The sequence below is a fragment of the Haliotis cracherodii genome, unplaced genomic scaffold (assembly GCF_022045235.1).
Source record: "Haliotis cracherodii isolate W230 unplaced genomic scaffold, xgHalCrac1.p SCAF_24, whole genome shotgun sequence".
Classification (NCBI taxonomy): domain Eukaryota; kingdom Metazoa; phylum Mollusca; class Gastropoda; order Lepetellida; family Haliotidae; genus Haliotis; species Haliotis cracherodii.
Genome location: NW_027266280.1, coordinates 575,625 through 592,865, shown reverse-complemented (window position 1 = coordinate 592,865; position 17,241 = coordinate 575,625). Strand labels below are relative to the sequence as shown.

The 17,241-nt window shown below is 45.5% G+C and overlaps 1 protein-coding gene across 1 annotated transcript; it reads right to left on the bottom strand.

Moving 5' to 3' along the window:
• Nucleotides 1-640: 640 nt before the first annotated feature.
• On the bottom strand, nt 641-17,191 carry LOC139472338 (rRNA methyltransferase 3, mitochondrial-like). The gene is made up of 4 exons (XM_071254800.1): nt 16,783-17,191; nt 5,943-6,187; nt 4,712-4,870; nt 641-1,460 (listed from the first exon to the last, which is right to left on the bottom strand). Exons 1-4 carry the CDS (start codon nt 17,181-17,183, stop codon nt 883-885), a joined length of 1,383 nt encoding a protein of 460 aa, XP_071110901.1. The 5' UTR covers nt 17,184-17,191; the 3' UTR covers nt 641-882.
• Nucleotides 17,192-17,241: the final 50 nt, after the last annotated feature.

The following is a 17,241-nucleotide window of genomic DNA, read 5'->3' as shown; positions in this document are numbered from 1 at the left end:
ATGTTTAATGTTTAAATTAGGATTACAGTTATACAGCATGAGCAATTCTTAAAAAACAAAGTTAATCGTAGATGAATGGACAACTAACACAGAAATAATTGCTTGCTCAGCGTATCACATGCCATGGAGCCACTTGCAGTTTAGTTATTTGAGTTTGGGCCAGTCAACCATATTGCTGACGTGAAACATGATCCAGATCTCTGAACGACACACAAACAGCAGGGGCCCAAGGTGATACCACTCAATCATCAGGTCAGTCTGCACCTGTAAAACACCTGAGTATTGGGGATCTATTCTACCAGAGAATCCCCATCAGAAGTCTTTTTGAAGAAGAGTATGAATTTTAGCATTTAGCAATGAGACACAATGTATGAACACATCCACCACCCTCCCCACTGAAATACTGTTGATAATGGTTTAAATTCCAACTCACTCCCTCTAATCTTCAACACGAACAAACACAATATATTTATCAGTTCCTCCATATTTCTGTTAAGGCGACACTTGAATTACATGTTTCACAGATTTATTCCAACTGTTCAACACAAAGTTGGTCAAAATAAAAATAAACATAAATAGTTATATCAATCATTAATTTATTTTTATGAAAGTCCTTTTGCAGTGGAATTAAAAAGGCAGCTGGCTTCATGAATCACTGATAGTGATGTAGACATGGCATTGATATATGACATTTTATAATGTATAAGAGGGTCTATATTACTTGCGGGTGACAATAAAAGTAAATATTTTTTTGTTTAATTTCTTTCTTTTCCAGCTGGTTTTCAGTAGGGGCGTTGCCCGAAAAACACAAAATAATAAATGTGTGTCCTAATTGATGAAAGAAGCCACGGAAAGCAAGAAACACACTGACATTTCCATATTTTATTTCCTCTTAGAAGCTAAAAGATGATGTACTTTGTACAAGATGACGCTTCCAGCGACAGCAGCGTTGAGACTGTCCACAGTGGGCGACATGGGAATTGTCACACTCTGACCGTATCTGTCGTACGCAAACTTCCTTGCCGCGGCACTAACGCCGGTGGTTTCTCCTCCGATGATCACTGTCACTCCCTCCTTGGAGCAGCTCAGGTGGTCATAGTCCACGAAACTCATCGGAGCGTGAGCAAAGTGCCGGACATGGTCACTGTGTAAATATTCTTCATGGATATCCAACACACCGTCCTCCATCAATGACCCATACTTCTCCCTGTAATCGGCCATCTTGGATTCAGAGATCTTGTAAGTCCCTTCCTCCGAGAGCTGCTCGAAGTCATCCGGTGTGAAAGCTTTCCTTTTTGCCTCGACTTTTTCCTGTTTTGCTGTCTCAGCGATGAAAACGTCATCATCGTCGCGCACATAGTTGATGAGTAACTCCCACGGGATGCTGGAGAGGATGGGGATGTGGAAATGGCTGCCCATCCCTGCTCGTATGACCTTGGGTTCCCAGACATCCACACAACCTGGGAACAGACAGTGATGAGACACTCACATACCATGCATGATTGCATACATCCACACAACCTGGGAACAGACAGCGATGAGACACTCACATACCATGCATGATAGCATACATCTACACAACCTGGGAACAGACAGCGATGAGACACTCACATACCGTGCATGATTGCATACATCCACACAACCTGGGAACAGACAGCGGTGAGACATCCACACAACCTGGGAACAGACAGCGGTGAGACACTCACACAACCTGGGAACAGACAGTGATGAGACACTCACACAACCTGGGAACAGACAGTGATGAGACACTCACACAACCTGGGAACAGACAGTGATGAGACACTCACATACCGTGCATGATTGCATACATCTACACAACCTGGGAACAGACAGTGATGAGACACTCACATACCGTGCATGATAGCATACATCTACACAACCTGGGAACAGACAGTGATGAGACACTCACACAACCTGGGAACAGACAGCGATGAGACACTCACATACCGTGCATGATTGCATACATCTACACAACCTGGGAACAGACAGCGATGAGACACCCACATACCGTGCATGATTGCATACATCTACACAACCTGAGAACAGACAGCGATGAGACACTCACATACCGTGCATGATAGCATACATCCACACAACCTGGGAACAGACAGGGATGAGACACTCACACACCGTGCATGATAGCATACATCTACACAACCTGGGAACAGACAGCGATGAGACACCCACATACCGTGCATGATTGCATACATCTACACAACCTGGGAACAGACAGCGGTGAGACACCCACATACCGTGCATGATAGCATACATCTACACAACCTGGGAACAGACAGCGGTGAGACATCCACACAACCTGGGAACAGACAGTGGTGAGACACACACACCGTGCATGATAGCATACATCCACACAACCTGGGAACAGACAGCGGTGAGACACTCACACACCGTGCATGATAGCATACATCCACACAACCTGGGAACAGACAGCGATGAGACACCCACACAACCTGGGAAAAGACAGCGATGAGACACCCACACAACCTGGGAACAGACAGTGATGAGACACCCACACAACCTGGGAACAGACAGCGATGAGACACCCACACAACCTGGGAACAGACAGCGATGAGACATCCACACAACCTGGGAACAGACCGGTGAGACACTCACATACCATGCATGATAGCATACATCTACACAACCTGGGAACAGACAGCGATGCATGATTGCATACACCTACACAACCTGGGAACAGACAGCGGTGAGACACTCACATACCATGCATGATAGCATACATCTACACAACCTGGGAACAGACAGCGATGAGACACTCACATACCGTGCATGATTGCATACATCCACACAACCTGGGAACAGACAGCGATGAGACACCCACATACCGTGCATGATAGCATACATCTACAGAACCTGGGAACAGACAGCAATGAGACACTCACACACCGTGCATGATTGCATACATCCACACAACCTGGGAACAGACAGCGATGAGACACTCACATACCGTGCATGATTGCATACATCCACACAACCTGGGAACAGACAGCGATGAGACACTCTTACACCGTGCATGATTGCATACATCCACACAACCTGGGAACAGACAGCGATGAGACACCCACACACCGTGCATGATAGCATACATCTACACAACCTGGGAACAGACAGCGGTGAGACATCCACACAACCTGGGAACAGACAGCGATGAGACTTTGTATTTCTATGTCAGGTGCACACGAGTCAAAATCAAACTTGTTGCCATGGAAACAGAAAAAAAAGAAATTATAAAAATCCCTTAATAGCAAAAGGCACCAGCTGACAACCAGGTCTTTCACAAAGTGTCACAAAAGAATATGTTTTAGTTTTAGAGATATGGTCCTGACAAAACACCACTATGAACAGAGTCAAAGTCAAACAATTTATGTGAAGATATTCTCAGCCTATTGCTATACTTCTGCATACAGTCACCACATGTCCAGATTTTAGAAAATCTATTGCTGACATCAAAGTAAATTTTAACATCCTGATTTAACAAAACAAGGGCTGTTAAACATAATATGATAGATCCAATTTCATCTTGAAATAACTCTTATATTCTTTAATAATATTCCAACATGACTCGGACAATCTGCATCGGCCTCATTCAGGATTCACTCAAGGAAGGTAACCCACGCTTGTAAACCAAGGGAGATAATTTTGAAGCTTCAACCGTCTAACTTTACAATGCAGTGGTACATACTGCAGACAAAGTGCTCTACTCTGTACATCTTACATGCTGATATACATTTGACCATCTGCTGTACATCTTACATGTTGATATACATTTGACCATCTGCTGTACATCTTACATGCTGATATACATCTGACCATCTGCTGTACATCTTACATGCTGATATACATCTGACCATCTGCTGTACATCTTACATGCTGATATACATCTGACCATCTGCTGTACATCTTACATGCTGATATACATTTGACCATCTGCTGTACATCTTACATGCTGATATACATCTGACCATCTGCTGTACATCTTACATGCTGATATACATCTGACCATCTGCTGTACATCTTACATGCTGATATACATCTGACCATCTGCTGTACATCTTACATGCTGATATACATCTGACCATCTGCTGTACATCTTACATGCTGATATACATCTGACCATCTGCTGTACATCTTACATGCTGATATACATCTGACCATCTGCTGTACATCTTACATGCTGATATACATCTGACCATCTGCTGTGCATCTTACATGCTGATATACCTTTGACCATCTGCTCTAGATCTTGAAATTAATTTTTTTCCAAAATTAATTCCAAACTACAAATGTATCAAAAGGCACCAGTTCACCACTAGACCTATCGATGTGCCAAGTTTAGTGAAGAAATAATTTACGGTTTTCAAGATCTGCTCTGTCAAAGTCAAAGTCGTTGCCATGGAAACTCGAAAAATAATATTTTTTTAAATTCCAAACCATCAAAAGGCACAAGTTCACCACTAGACCTATCAATGTGCCAAGTCTGGTTAAGATATCTCTCATGCTTTTTGAATTCTGCTCCGGAAATGAAACGTGACAAACAGATGGACGGACGGACAGCACCCATTCCTATATCCCTCTTCCACTTCGTGGCTGGGAATAATAAGAAGGAAATGTAGTTTGCATTGTTTTATAAGTCCCAATGTTCAACAGAAATCACCTTTAGTAGTGAGAATCCTGTGGCAGCCCACTGCCGACGCCGTGCGGATCAGCGTGCCCATGTTCCCGGGGTCCCGGATATTGTCACAGATCAGGGTCAGCGGGAGTTTCGTCGCCTGGGGGGTGGGACACTCACCCTGGTTTGGCTTCTCAAATATCGCTGAAAGACGCAGTTTACGAATGTAGATTCTCTTTGAAGGCTGCATACATATTATCTGGTGATTCGCCTTATTAGACAAAACCAACTATAAAGTCTGTTGTCTTTTGGTTTTGGAAAAAACTCAAAACTGGCCAGACCATTGTAATGTTTTACTTGTGTTACAATAGTTACAGTGCTATGTACTTTTGTTTCGGAAGTGGCTGCCACAGTTTAAAAGAATTCCAGAACTTAAAATAGTATGACAACCTTTTATCTCAAAATATTGTTACATTGACATTTTGATAATTCAGTCTTTGATATAGAAGTGAAATGAGAGCAGTTTTACCAAACAAATGAACAAAAGACGTGTATGCGAGATGAAAAACACAATACTTTATTAACTGAATTTATCATAATTTGTCTCCCGTCTATTTTCAAGTCTTGTTTGCCAAGAAACCTGTACCACAAGTAACTACTTTGGCCTAAACATCGGGGAAACCCGGCTTGTCATGCATGGATCGGGGAAACCAGGCTTGTCATGCATGGATCGGGGAAACCAGGCTTGTCATGCATGGATCGGGGAAACCAGGCTTGTCATGCATGGATCGGGGAAACCAGGCTTGTCATGCATGGATCGGGGAAACCAGGCTTGTCATGCATGGATCGGGGTAACCAGGCTTGTCATGCATGGATCGGGGAAACCAGGCTTGTCATGCATGGATCATAATGGATGGAACCAGAAACAAGACTTTTCTCTGCTGCTCTGTTATCATGATTATGGCAATGTGTGAAACATCACGATGGATGATGTACCTTCCCAAAAATATGTCAACATAATTTGATCACATATCCAAAGAGTAGAAAGACTTCCCATTTCCGTTTTTTCATAATGTTTTGTTTGTTTGTTCAACGTTGCATTCAGCAATATTCCCACTATATGACAGAGGTCTGTAAATACTCTAGTCTGGACCAGACAATCCAGCGATTGACATCATGAGCATCGATTCACCCAAATGGGCTACGATGACATGCATCAACCAAGTGAGCGAGCCTGACCACCCGATCCCATTTTCATAATAAAAAAACATCCTACCCATAATTCCTGCTGGTGTGTGTGTATCCGACCATGACTTTATGTCTCTATACTGGACCTTGTACAGCGCCACATTGCCGAGTCTCACGGCGCCGAGTCGGTCCAGAAAGTCTGTATCACTGAAGTAGATGCACTTGGCACTGGCGCCGGAATCGATGGCGTCTCTTATCAGGCGGAAACCCTCCAAGAGTACCACTTTCTTCTTTTCTCTTTCTTTTCCTGATTTGGCAGCAAGGATTACCTGGCTGAAATTGACAGCACTTAGAATCAGGTGTGTCCCTCCGATACCTACTACTTCATTTACCCCGCGGTAGATGTTTCCCTCAGATACCTACTACTTCATTTACCCCACGGTAGATGTTTCCCTCCGCTACCCACTACTTCATTTACCCCGTGGTAGATGTTTCCCTCAGATACCTACTACTGCATTTACCCTGCGGTAGATGTTTCCCTCCGCTACCTACTACATCATTTACCCCACGGTAGATGTTTCCCTCCGCTACCTACTACTTCATTTACCCTGCGGTAGATGTTTCCCTCCGCTACCTACTACTTCATTTACCCCACGGTAGATGTTTCCCTCCGCTACCTACTACTTCATTTACCCCGCGGTAGATGTTTCCCTCCGCTACCTACTACTTCATTTACCCCACGGTAGATGTTTCCCTCCGCTACCTACTACTTCATTTACCCCACGGTAGATGTTTCCCTCCGCTACATACTAATTCATTTACCCCACGGTAGATGTTTCCCTCCGCTACCTACTACTTCATTTACCCCGCGGTAGATGTTTCCCTCCGCTACCTACTACTTCATTTACCCCACTGTAGATGTTTCCCTCCGCTACCTACTACTTCATTTACCCCACGGTAGATGTTTCCCTCCGCTACTTACTACTTCATTTACCCCGCGGTAGATGTTTCCCTCCGCTACCCACTACTTCATTTACCCCATGGTAGATGTTTCCCTCCGCTACCTACTACTTCATTTACCCCGCGGTAGATGTTTCCCTCCGATACCTACTACTGCATTTACCCCACGGTAGATGTTTCCCTCCGCTACTTACTACTTCATTTACCCCGCGGTAGATGTTTCCCTCCGCTACCCACTACTTCATTTACCCCATGGTAGATGTTTCCCTCCGCTACCTACTACTTCATTTACCCAGCGGTAGATGTTTCCCTCCGCTACCTACTACTTCATTTACCCAGCGGTAGATGTTTCCCTCCGATACCTACTACTTCATTTACCCCACGGTAGATGTTTCCCTCCGCTACCTACTACTTCATTTACCCCGCGGTAGATGTTTCCCTCCGCTACCTACTACTTCATTTACCCCGCGGTAGATGTTTCCCTCCGCTACCTACTACTTCATTTACCCCGCGGTAGATGTTTCCCTCCGCTACCTACTACTTCATTTACCCCACGGTAGATGTTTCCCTCCGATACCTACTACTTCATTTACCCCGCGGTAGATATTTCCCTCCGCTACCTACTACTTCATTAACCCCGCGGTAGATGTTTCCCTCCGCTACCCACTACTTCATTTACCCCACTGTAGATGTTTCCCTCCGCTACTTACTACTTCATTTACCCCGCGGTAGATGTTTCCCTCCGCTACCTACTACTTCATTTACCCCGCGGTAGATGTTTCCCTCCGCTACCTACTACTTCATTTACCCCACGGTAGATGTTTCCCTCCGCTACCTACTACTTCATTTACCCCGCGGTAGATGTTTCCCTCCGCTACCTACTACTTCATTTACCCCACTGTAGATGTTTCCCTCCGCTACTTACTACTTCATTTACCCCGCGGTAGATGTTTCCCTCCGCTACCTACTACTTCATTTACCCCGCGGTAGATGTTTCCCTCCGCTACATACTACTTCATTTACCCTGCGGTAGATGTTTCCCTCCGCTACCTACTACTTCATTTACCCTGCGGTAGATGTTTCCCTCTGCTACCTACTACTTCATTTACCCTGCGGTAGATGTTTCCCTCCGCTACCCACTACTTCATTTACCCCATGGTAGATGTTTCCCTCCGCTACCTACTACTTCATTTACCCTGCGGTAGATGTTTCCCTCCGCTACCTACTACTTCATTTACCCTGCGGTAGATGTTTCCCTCCGCTACTTACTACTTCATTTACCCCGCGGTAGATGTTTCCCTCCGCTACCTACTACTTCATTTACCCCGCGGTAGATGTTTCCCTCCGCTACCTACTACTTCATTTACCCCGCGGTAGATGTTTCCCTCCGCTACCCACTACTTCATTTACCCCATGGTAGATGTTTCCCTCCGCTACCTACTACTTCATTTACCCTGCGGTAGATGTTTCCCTCCGCTACCTACTACTTCATTTACCCTGCGGTAGATGTTTCCCTCCGCTACTTACTACTTCATTTACCCCGCGGTAGATGTTTCCCTCCGCTACCTACTACTTCATTTACCCCGCGGTAGATGTTTCCCTCCGCTACCCACTACTTCATTTACCCCGCGGTAGATGTTTCCCTCCGATACCTACTACTGCATTTACCCCGCGGTAGATGTTTCCCTCTGCTACCTACTACTTCATTTACCCTGCGGTAGATGTTTCCCTCCGCTACCTACTACTTCATTTACCCCGCGGTAGATGTTTCCCTCCGCTACCTACTACTTCATTTACCCTGCGGTAGATGTTTCCCTCCGCTACCTACTACTTCATTTACCCTGCGGTAGATGTTTCCCTCCGCTACTTACTACTTCATTTAGCCCGCGGTAGATGTTTCCCTCCGCTACCTACTACTGCATTTACCCTGCGGTAGATGTTTCCCTCCGCTACCTACTACTTCATTTAGCCCGCGGTAGATGTTTCCCTCTGCTACCTACTACTGCATTTACCCCGCGGTAGATGTTTCCCTCTGCTACCTACTACTTCATTTACCCCGCAGTAGATGTTTCCCTCCGATACCTACTACTTCATTTACCCTGCGGTAGATGTTTCCCTCTGCTACCTACTACTTCATTTACCCCGCAGTAGATGTTTCCCTCCGCTACCTACTACTTCATTTACCCCGCGGTAGATGTTTCCCTCCGCTACATACTACTTCATTTACCCCGCGGTAGATGTTTCCCTCCGCTACCCACTACTTCATTTACCCCATGGTAGATGTTTCCCTCCGCTACCTACTACTTCATTTACCCCGCGGTAGATGTTTCCCTCCGCTACCCACTACTTCATTTACCCCATGGTAGATGTTTCCCTCCGCTACCCACTACTTCATTTACCCCATGGTAGATGTTTCCCTCCGATACCTACTACTTCATTTACCCTGCGGTAGATGTTTCCCTCTGCTACCTACTACTTCATTTACCCCGCAGTAGATGTTTCCCTCCGCTACCTACTACTTCATTTACCCCGCGGTAGATGTTTCCCTCTGCTACCTACTACTTCATTTACCCCGCAGTAGATGTTTCCCTCCGATACCTACTACTTCATTTACCCTGCGGTAGATGTTTCCCTCTGCTACCTACTACTTCATTTACCCCGCAGTAGATGTTTCCCTCCGCTACCTACTACTTCATTTACCCCGCGGTAGATGTTTCCCTCCGCTACCTACTACTTCATTTACCCCGCGGTAGATGTTTCCCTCCGCTACCTACTACTTCATTTACCCCGCGGTAGATGTTTCCCTCCGCTACCTACTACTTCATTTACCCCGCGGTAGATGTTTCCCTCCGCTACCTACTACTTCATTTACCCCGCGGTAGATGTTTCCCTCCGCTACCTACTACTTCATTTACCCCGCGGTAGATGTTTCCCTCCGCTACCTACTACTTCATTTACCCCGCGGTAGATGTTTCCCTCCGCTACCTACTACTTCATTTAACCCGCGGTAGATGTTTCCCTCCGATACCTACTACTTCATTTACCCCGCGGTAGATGTTTCCCTCCGCTACCCACTACTTCATTTACCCCGCGGTAGATGTTTCCCTCCGCTACCTACTACTTCATTTACCCCGCGGTAGATGTTTCCCTCCGCTACCTACTACTTCATTTACCCCGCGGTAGATGTTTCCCTCCGCTACCTACTACTTCATTTACCCCGCGGTAGATGTTTCCCTCCGCTACCTACTACTTCATTTACCCTGCGGTAGATGTTTCCCTCCGCTACCCACTACTTCATTTACCCCGTGGTAGATGTTTCCCTCCGCTACCCACTACTTCATTTACCCCACGGTAGATGTTTCCCTCCGCTACCCACTACTTCATTTACCCCGCGGTAGATGTTTCCCTCCGCTACCTACTACTTCATTTACCCCGTGGTAGATGTTTCCCTCCGCTACCTACTACTTCATTTACCCTGCGGTAGATGTTTCCCTCCGCTACCTACTACTTCATTTACCCCGCGGTAGATGTTTCCCTCCGCTACCTACTACTGCATTTACCCCGCGGTAGATGTTTCCCTCCGCTACCTACTACTTCATTTACCCCACGGTAGATGTTTCCCTCCGCTACCTACTACTTCATTTACCCCGCGGTAGATGTTTCCCTCCACTACCTACTACTTCATTTACCCCGCGGTAGATGTTTCCCTCCGCTACCTACTACTTCATTTACCCCGCGGTAGATGTTTCCCTCCACTACCTACTACTTCATTTACCCCGCGGTAGATGTTTCCCTCCGCTACCTACTACTTCATTTACCCCGCGGTAGATGTTTCCCTCCGCTACTTACTACTTCATTTACCCCGCGGTAGATGTTTCCCTCCGCTACCTACTACTTCATTTACCCCACGGTAGATGTTTCCCTCCGCTACCTACTACTTCATTTACCCCGCGGTAGATGTTTCCCTCCACTACCTACTACTTCATTTACCCCGCGGTAGATGTTTCCCTCCGCTACCTACTACTTCATTTACCCCGCGGTAGATGTTTCCCTCCACTACCTACTACTTCATTTACCCCGCGGTAGATGTTTCCCTCCGCTACCTACTACTTCATTTACCCCGCGGTAGATGTTTCCCTCCGCTACCTACTACTTCATTTACCCCGTGGTAGATGTTTCCCTCCGCTACCTACTACTTCATTTACCCCACGGTAGATGTTTCCCTCCACTACCTACTACTTCATTTACCCCGCGGTAGATGTTTCCCTCCACTACCTACTACTTCATTTACCCCACTGTAGATGTTTCCCTCCGCTACCTACTACTTCATTTACCCCGCGGTAGATGTTTCCCTCCGCTACCTACTACTTCATTTACCCCACGGTAGATGTTTCCCTCCACTACCTACTACTTCATTTACCCCGCGGTAGATGTTTCCCTCCACTACCTACTACTTCATTTACCCCACTGTAGATGTTTCCCTCCGCTACCTACTACTTCATTTACCCCACTGTAGATGTTTCCCTCCGCTACCTACTACTTCATTTACCCCGCGGTAGATGTTTCCCTCCGCTACATACTACTTCATTTACCCCGCGGTAGATGTTTCCCTCCGCTACATACTACTTCATTTACCCCACGGTAGATGTTTCCCTCCGCTACATATTACTTCATTTACCCCGCGGTAGATGTTTCCCTCCGCTACATACTACTTCATTTACCCCGCGGTAGATGTTTCCCTCCGCTACTTACTACTTCATTTACCCCGCGGTAGATGTTTCCCTCCGCTACCTACTACTTCATTTACCCCGCAGTAGATGTTTCCCTCCGCTACTTACTACTTCATTTACCCCACGGTAGATGTTTCCCTCCGCTACCTACTACTTCATTTACCCCACGGTAGATGTTTCCCTCCGCTACCCACTACTTCATTTACCCCGCGGTAGATGTTTCCCTCCGCTACCTACTACTTCATTTACCCCGTGGTAGATGTTTCCCTCCGCTACCTACTACTTCATTTACCCCGCGGTAGATGTTTCCCTCTGCTACCTACTACTTCATTTACCCCACGGTAGATGTTTCCCTCTGCTACCTACTACTTCATTTACCCCGCGGTAGATGTTTCCCTCCGCTACCTACTACTTCATTTACCCCGCGGTAGATGTTTCCCTCCGCTACCTACTACTTCATTTACCCTGCGGTAGATGTTTCCCTCCGCTACCCACTACTTCATTTACCCCACGGTAGATGTTTCCCTCCGCTACCCACTACTTCATTTACCCCGTGGTAGATGTTTCCCTCAGATACCTACTACTTCATTTACCCCGCGGTAGATGTTTCCCTCCGCTACCTACTACTTCATTTACCCCGCGGTAGATGTTTCCCTCAGATACCTACTACTTCATTTACCCCGTGGTAGATGTTTCCCTCCGCTACCTACTACTTCATTTACCCCGTGGTAGATGTTTCCCTCAGATACCTACTACTTCATTTACCCAGCGGTAGATGTTTCCCTCCGCTACCTACTACTTCATTTACCCCACGGTAGATGTTTCCCTCAGATACCTACTACTTCATTTACCCCACGGTAGATGTTTCCCTCCACTACCTACTACTTCATTTACCCCGCGGTAGATGTTTCCCTCCGCTACCTACTACTTCATTTACCCTGCGGTAGATGTTTCCCTCCGCTACCCACTACTTCATTTACCCCACGGTAGATGTTTCCCTCCGCTACCCACTACTTCATTTACCCCGTGGTAGATGTTTCCCTCAGATACCTACTACTTCATTTACCCCGCGGTAGATGTTTCCCTCCGCTACCTACTACTTCATTTACCCCGCGGTAGATGTTTCCCTCAGATACCTACTACTTCATTTACCCCGTGGTAGATGTTTCCCTCCGCTACCTACTACTTCATTTACCCCGTGGTAGATGTTTCCCTCAGATACCTACTACTTCATTTACCCAGCGGTAGATGTTTCCCTCCGCTACCTACTACTTCATTTACCCCACGGTAGATGTTTCCCTCAGATACCTACTACTTCATTTACCCCACGGTAGATGTTTCCCTCCGCTACTTACTACTTCATTTACCCCATGGTAGATGTTTCCCTCAGATACCTACTACTTCATTTACCCCACGGTAGATGTTTCCCTCCGCTACTTACTACTTCATTTACCCCATGGTAGATGTTTCCCTCCGCTACCTACTACTTCATTTACCCCGCGGTAGATGTTTCCCTCCGCTACTTACTACTTCATTTACCCCGCGGTAGATGTTTCCCTCCGCTACCTACTACTTCATTTACCCCGCGGTAGATGTTTCCCTCCGCTACATACTACTTCATTTACCCCACGGTAGATGTTTCCCTCCGCTACCTACTACTTCATTTACCCCGCGGTAGATGTTTCCCTCCGCTACCCACTACTTCATTTACCCCGCGGTAGATGTTTCCCTCCGCTACCTACTACTTCATTTACCCCGCGGTAGATGTTTCCCTCCGCTACCTACTACTTCATTTACCCCGCGGTAGATGTTTCCCTCCGCTACCTACTACTTCATTTACCCCACTGTAGATGTTTCCCTCCGCTACCTACTACTTCATTTACCCCGCGGTAGATGTTTCCCTCCGCTACCTACTACTTCATTTACCCCGTGGTAGATGTTTCCCTCCGCTACATACTACTTCATTTACCCCGCAGTAGATGTTTCCCTCCGCTACCTACTACTTCATTTACCCTGCGGTAGATGTTTCCCTCCGCTACCTACTACTTCATTTACCCCACGGTAGATGTTTCCCTCCGCTACCTACTACTTCATTTAGCCCGCGGTAGATGTTTCCCTCCGCTACCTACTACTTCATTTAGCCCGCGGTAGATGTTTCCCTCCGCTACCTACTACTTCATTTACCCCGCGGTAGATGTTTCCCTCCGCTACCTACTACTTCATTTAGCCCGCGGTAGATGTTTCCCTCCGCTACCTACTACTTCATTTACCCCGCGGTAGATGTTTCCCTCCGCTACCTACTACTTCATTTACCCTGCGGTAGATGTTTCCCTCCGCTACCTACTACTTCATTTACCCCGCGGTAGATGTTTCCCTCCGCTACCTACTACTTCATTTACCCTGCGGTAGATGTTTCCCTCCGCTACCTACTACTTCATTTACCCCACGGTAGATGTTTCCCTCCGCTACATACTACTTCATTTACCCTGCGGTAGATGTTTCCCTCCGATACCTACTACTTCATTTACCCCACGGTAGATGTTTCCCTCCGCTACCTACTACTTCATTTACCCTGCGGTAGATGTTTCCCTCCGCTACCTACTACTTCATTTACCCCGCGGTAGATGTTTCCCTCCGCTACCTACTACTTCATTTACCCTGCGGTAGATGTTTCCCTCCGCTACCTACTACTTCATTTACCCCGCAGTAGATGTTTCCCTCCGATACCTACTACTTCATTTACCCCGCGGTAGATGTTTCCCTCCGATACCTACTACTTCATTTACCCTGCGGTAGATGTTTCCCTCCGCTACCTACTACTTCATTTACCCCACGGTAGATGTTTCCCTCCGCTACATACTACTTCATTTACCCTGCGGTAGATGTTTCCCTCCGATACCTACTACTTCATTTACCCCACGGTAGATGTTTCCCTCCGCTACCTACTACTTCATTTACCCTGCGGTAGATGTTTCCCTCCGCTACCTACTACTTCATTTACCCCGCGGTAGATGTTTCCCTCCGCTACCTACTACTTCATTTACCCTGCGGTAGATGTTTCCCTCCGCTACCTACTACTGCATTTACCCCGTGGTAGATGTTTCCCTCCGCTACATACTACTTCATTTACCCCGCGGTAGATGTTTCCCTCTGCTACCTACTACTTCATTTAGCCCGCGGTAGATGTTTAGTTCGTTTAGCATAACACCAAAGCTGAGTTTTTACCGACATTTCACTTGCAGCCTCGTAGGGTACATTGGTCATAAAAACTTCTTGTGTTCAGCTACAAATTCCCGCGCTTAAAAGGCTCAGCTTGGTCTGATTTCATAATTAGTCTGGGAGTTTACTAGTCTCATCAGTTACCATGGTTACTTTGGATAGTACCACACATCATGGGAATACCTGTTGAACAATGGAGAGACAAACTGACAAACACAAAATAACAACGTCGACGCATATAACGGTGAAGTCAAGGGATGAGACATGTTTGTTGTCTGCCTCGTTGATGACGTACATTGTTCTTCTGTTTGGTGTTGTGTTGATTAACAAACTATATGGGGATTTAAACAAGTGTACAAGGTTTGTTCTGAATTTGTTTAAAGTACACTTTCCACTCACTAACAATTTCATTTGTAACCATGGTAACACCCAGCATGACATAAGCGGCTGCACATGCAGAATGCTTCTCTGACGAACGATTGTGGCCCAGTTTCTCGGTAACCTAATCATGCTAATGTTGACAAACACTTTCAGGGAGACATTTTACAAACACACTGCTGTACGCAGGAGTCGTTCATCTTATATTTTACCTGGACTAACGAGTCTATGAATAGTCCAATCAAAATCTTTTAACAAAATTGACATCCAGTGCATGTATACCATCAACTTAGCGTCAACATATATTTTCCAAATCCTTTCATGTTTATAATCAAGAAGCTCACTTTGCGAGGTAAAGCCTGTTTTATTACAATATAGATCTTGATTATAGATCAGATGGTCTTGACTGGGTGCCGCCATTTTGTTTGAAGCAATTGCAAGTGATATGAGAGGTGGAATCTAATTGGTCAATAGGAGTGACATAGAAGGGACATAACTCGTAATAGCCACTGGTGGGGCTGCAATCGAGCCCAGGAATTCTAGCCTAGTTCGGCATGGATGAAAACTGGACTGTTGCCGCCAGTTAACTCCCTTGATTAGGCAAGATGGGAAACATGGAGAGCAACCCGGGTCCAAAGGAATCCTGACCGTCCACATTCACAGGTACAGGTGACTTACAATTTGAAGAAGACTCCCTGGATGTTCTGAAGTCTCTGATAAGTCTTACTAAGCAGATAACAGAACACAATAAGAATAGTACATCCATGCTGGAGAATATGACAACACATACCAGGGCTATGTTAAACAAGCACCAGTACTGAGGCACAAACAATAACCATTGTTTCAAATTCTTTACAACAAATATCTAGTTCCTGTAAACATGGTAAATAAAGTTATTATTAAATCTTGCAGTATGGTACACTGTACCATTTCACTTATTTACAGGACCCTCATAATTCCTGTGAGGACCCTCAAATAAGTAACTGCATGGGGGTCTTCTGGACTCTAGTTTTGTAGGAAGTTGTCAGACTATTTCACACGCTCCATTGGTGTATGCCAGAGATGTACATTAAGTCCATTATTACTTTTTATGTACATCAAAGAACTTTCTGAATAGATGATGATATTTTTATCTCTGAAGAAATGTTAAATATTATTGCTTTATCATTTGCTTTGCTGATGATCTTATCCTTCTGATGATTCTGTTTTAAACATGTTAAAGTCACAGGAGCATCTTTGTTTACAACATGTGTACTCAGATAAATGAGGAATGGATATAAAGATATATAAACGTAACCTCCTGTAAACTACACTTATTTATACATATTCATGTAATATGCGTCATGTGGCCTTGAATACAATAAACATCTTGAAACTCTTATGATAGTAACCTCATGAGAATTTGGTCGAGGTGGTCTTTTCAACCTGAAACCTTTCCAATATCGAAAATTTTGTCACCAATACTGGAAATGAATGTCAATACATGTATTTCCATTATTTACCATGTTTACGAGAGTCATATTTATTGTTGATTGGTAATTGATAATGAGCGTGTATGAATGTTGAACACTGTATGAATCCTGCATCTGGCTATATAACCATGTTACCACCATTAGAGTCAAACCACTTCTTTAGTCTTACCCGAAACGCTTGTCCCCTTCTGCAAGTTTTTCGTATTTAGGCAGTTTTCTTTTTGTTGATGTTTCTAGGGTTTCATTGTCGTCATTTGTGTTTGCTGAGGATACTGCTCTTCTAGGTTTTTTAATTACTTTTGGTCTCAAAATATCAGAATGTCTGTCAACAAAGCTTCTTTGAACGGGGTCTTGGCTTTCAAATGGAACATAGGGGTTATTGCGAGGACTACCAAATGTCATTTTATTTTTCCATTTATTCCGTTCTTCGTCAACAGTGTAAACACCTTGTGCACCTCTTCGGGTACCCCGCGCATAGCTTCTTATTTGACATTCAGAGCGTATTCCCTTTATGCCTGTAACCATTTGAAGGGACCTCTGGCAAAAACGTGATGCCATGGAGGCAGACATCTTGAACCGGAAACACTATCAACCAATCAATGCCGTCCGTACATCGAAGCTCCACACT

What these genes read in the sequence shown, in the direction of transcription:
- LOC139472338 (XM_071254800.1), bottom strand. Translation starts at nt 17,183, where the DNA reads ATGTCTGCCTCCATGGCATCACGTTTTTGCCAGAGGTCCCTTCAAATG. An exon ending in GAAGGGGACAAGCGTTTCGG is followed by an intron (nt 6,188 to 16,782) that starts GTAAGACTAAAG and finishes TGTCAATTTCAG; the next exon opens with CCAGGTAATCCTTGCTGCCA. An exon ending in CAGGATTCTCACTACTAAAG is followed by an intron (nt 1,461 to 4,711) that starts GTGATTTCTGTT and finishes GTCTGTTCCCAG; the next exon opens with GTTGTGTGGATGTCTGGGAA.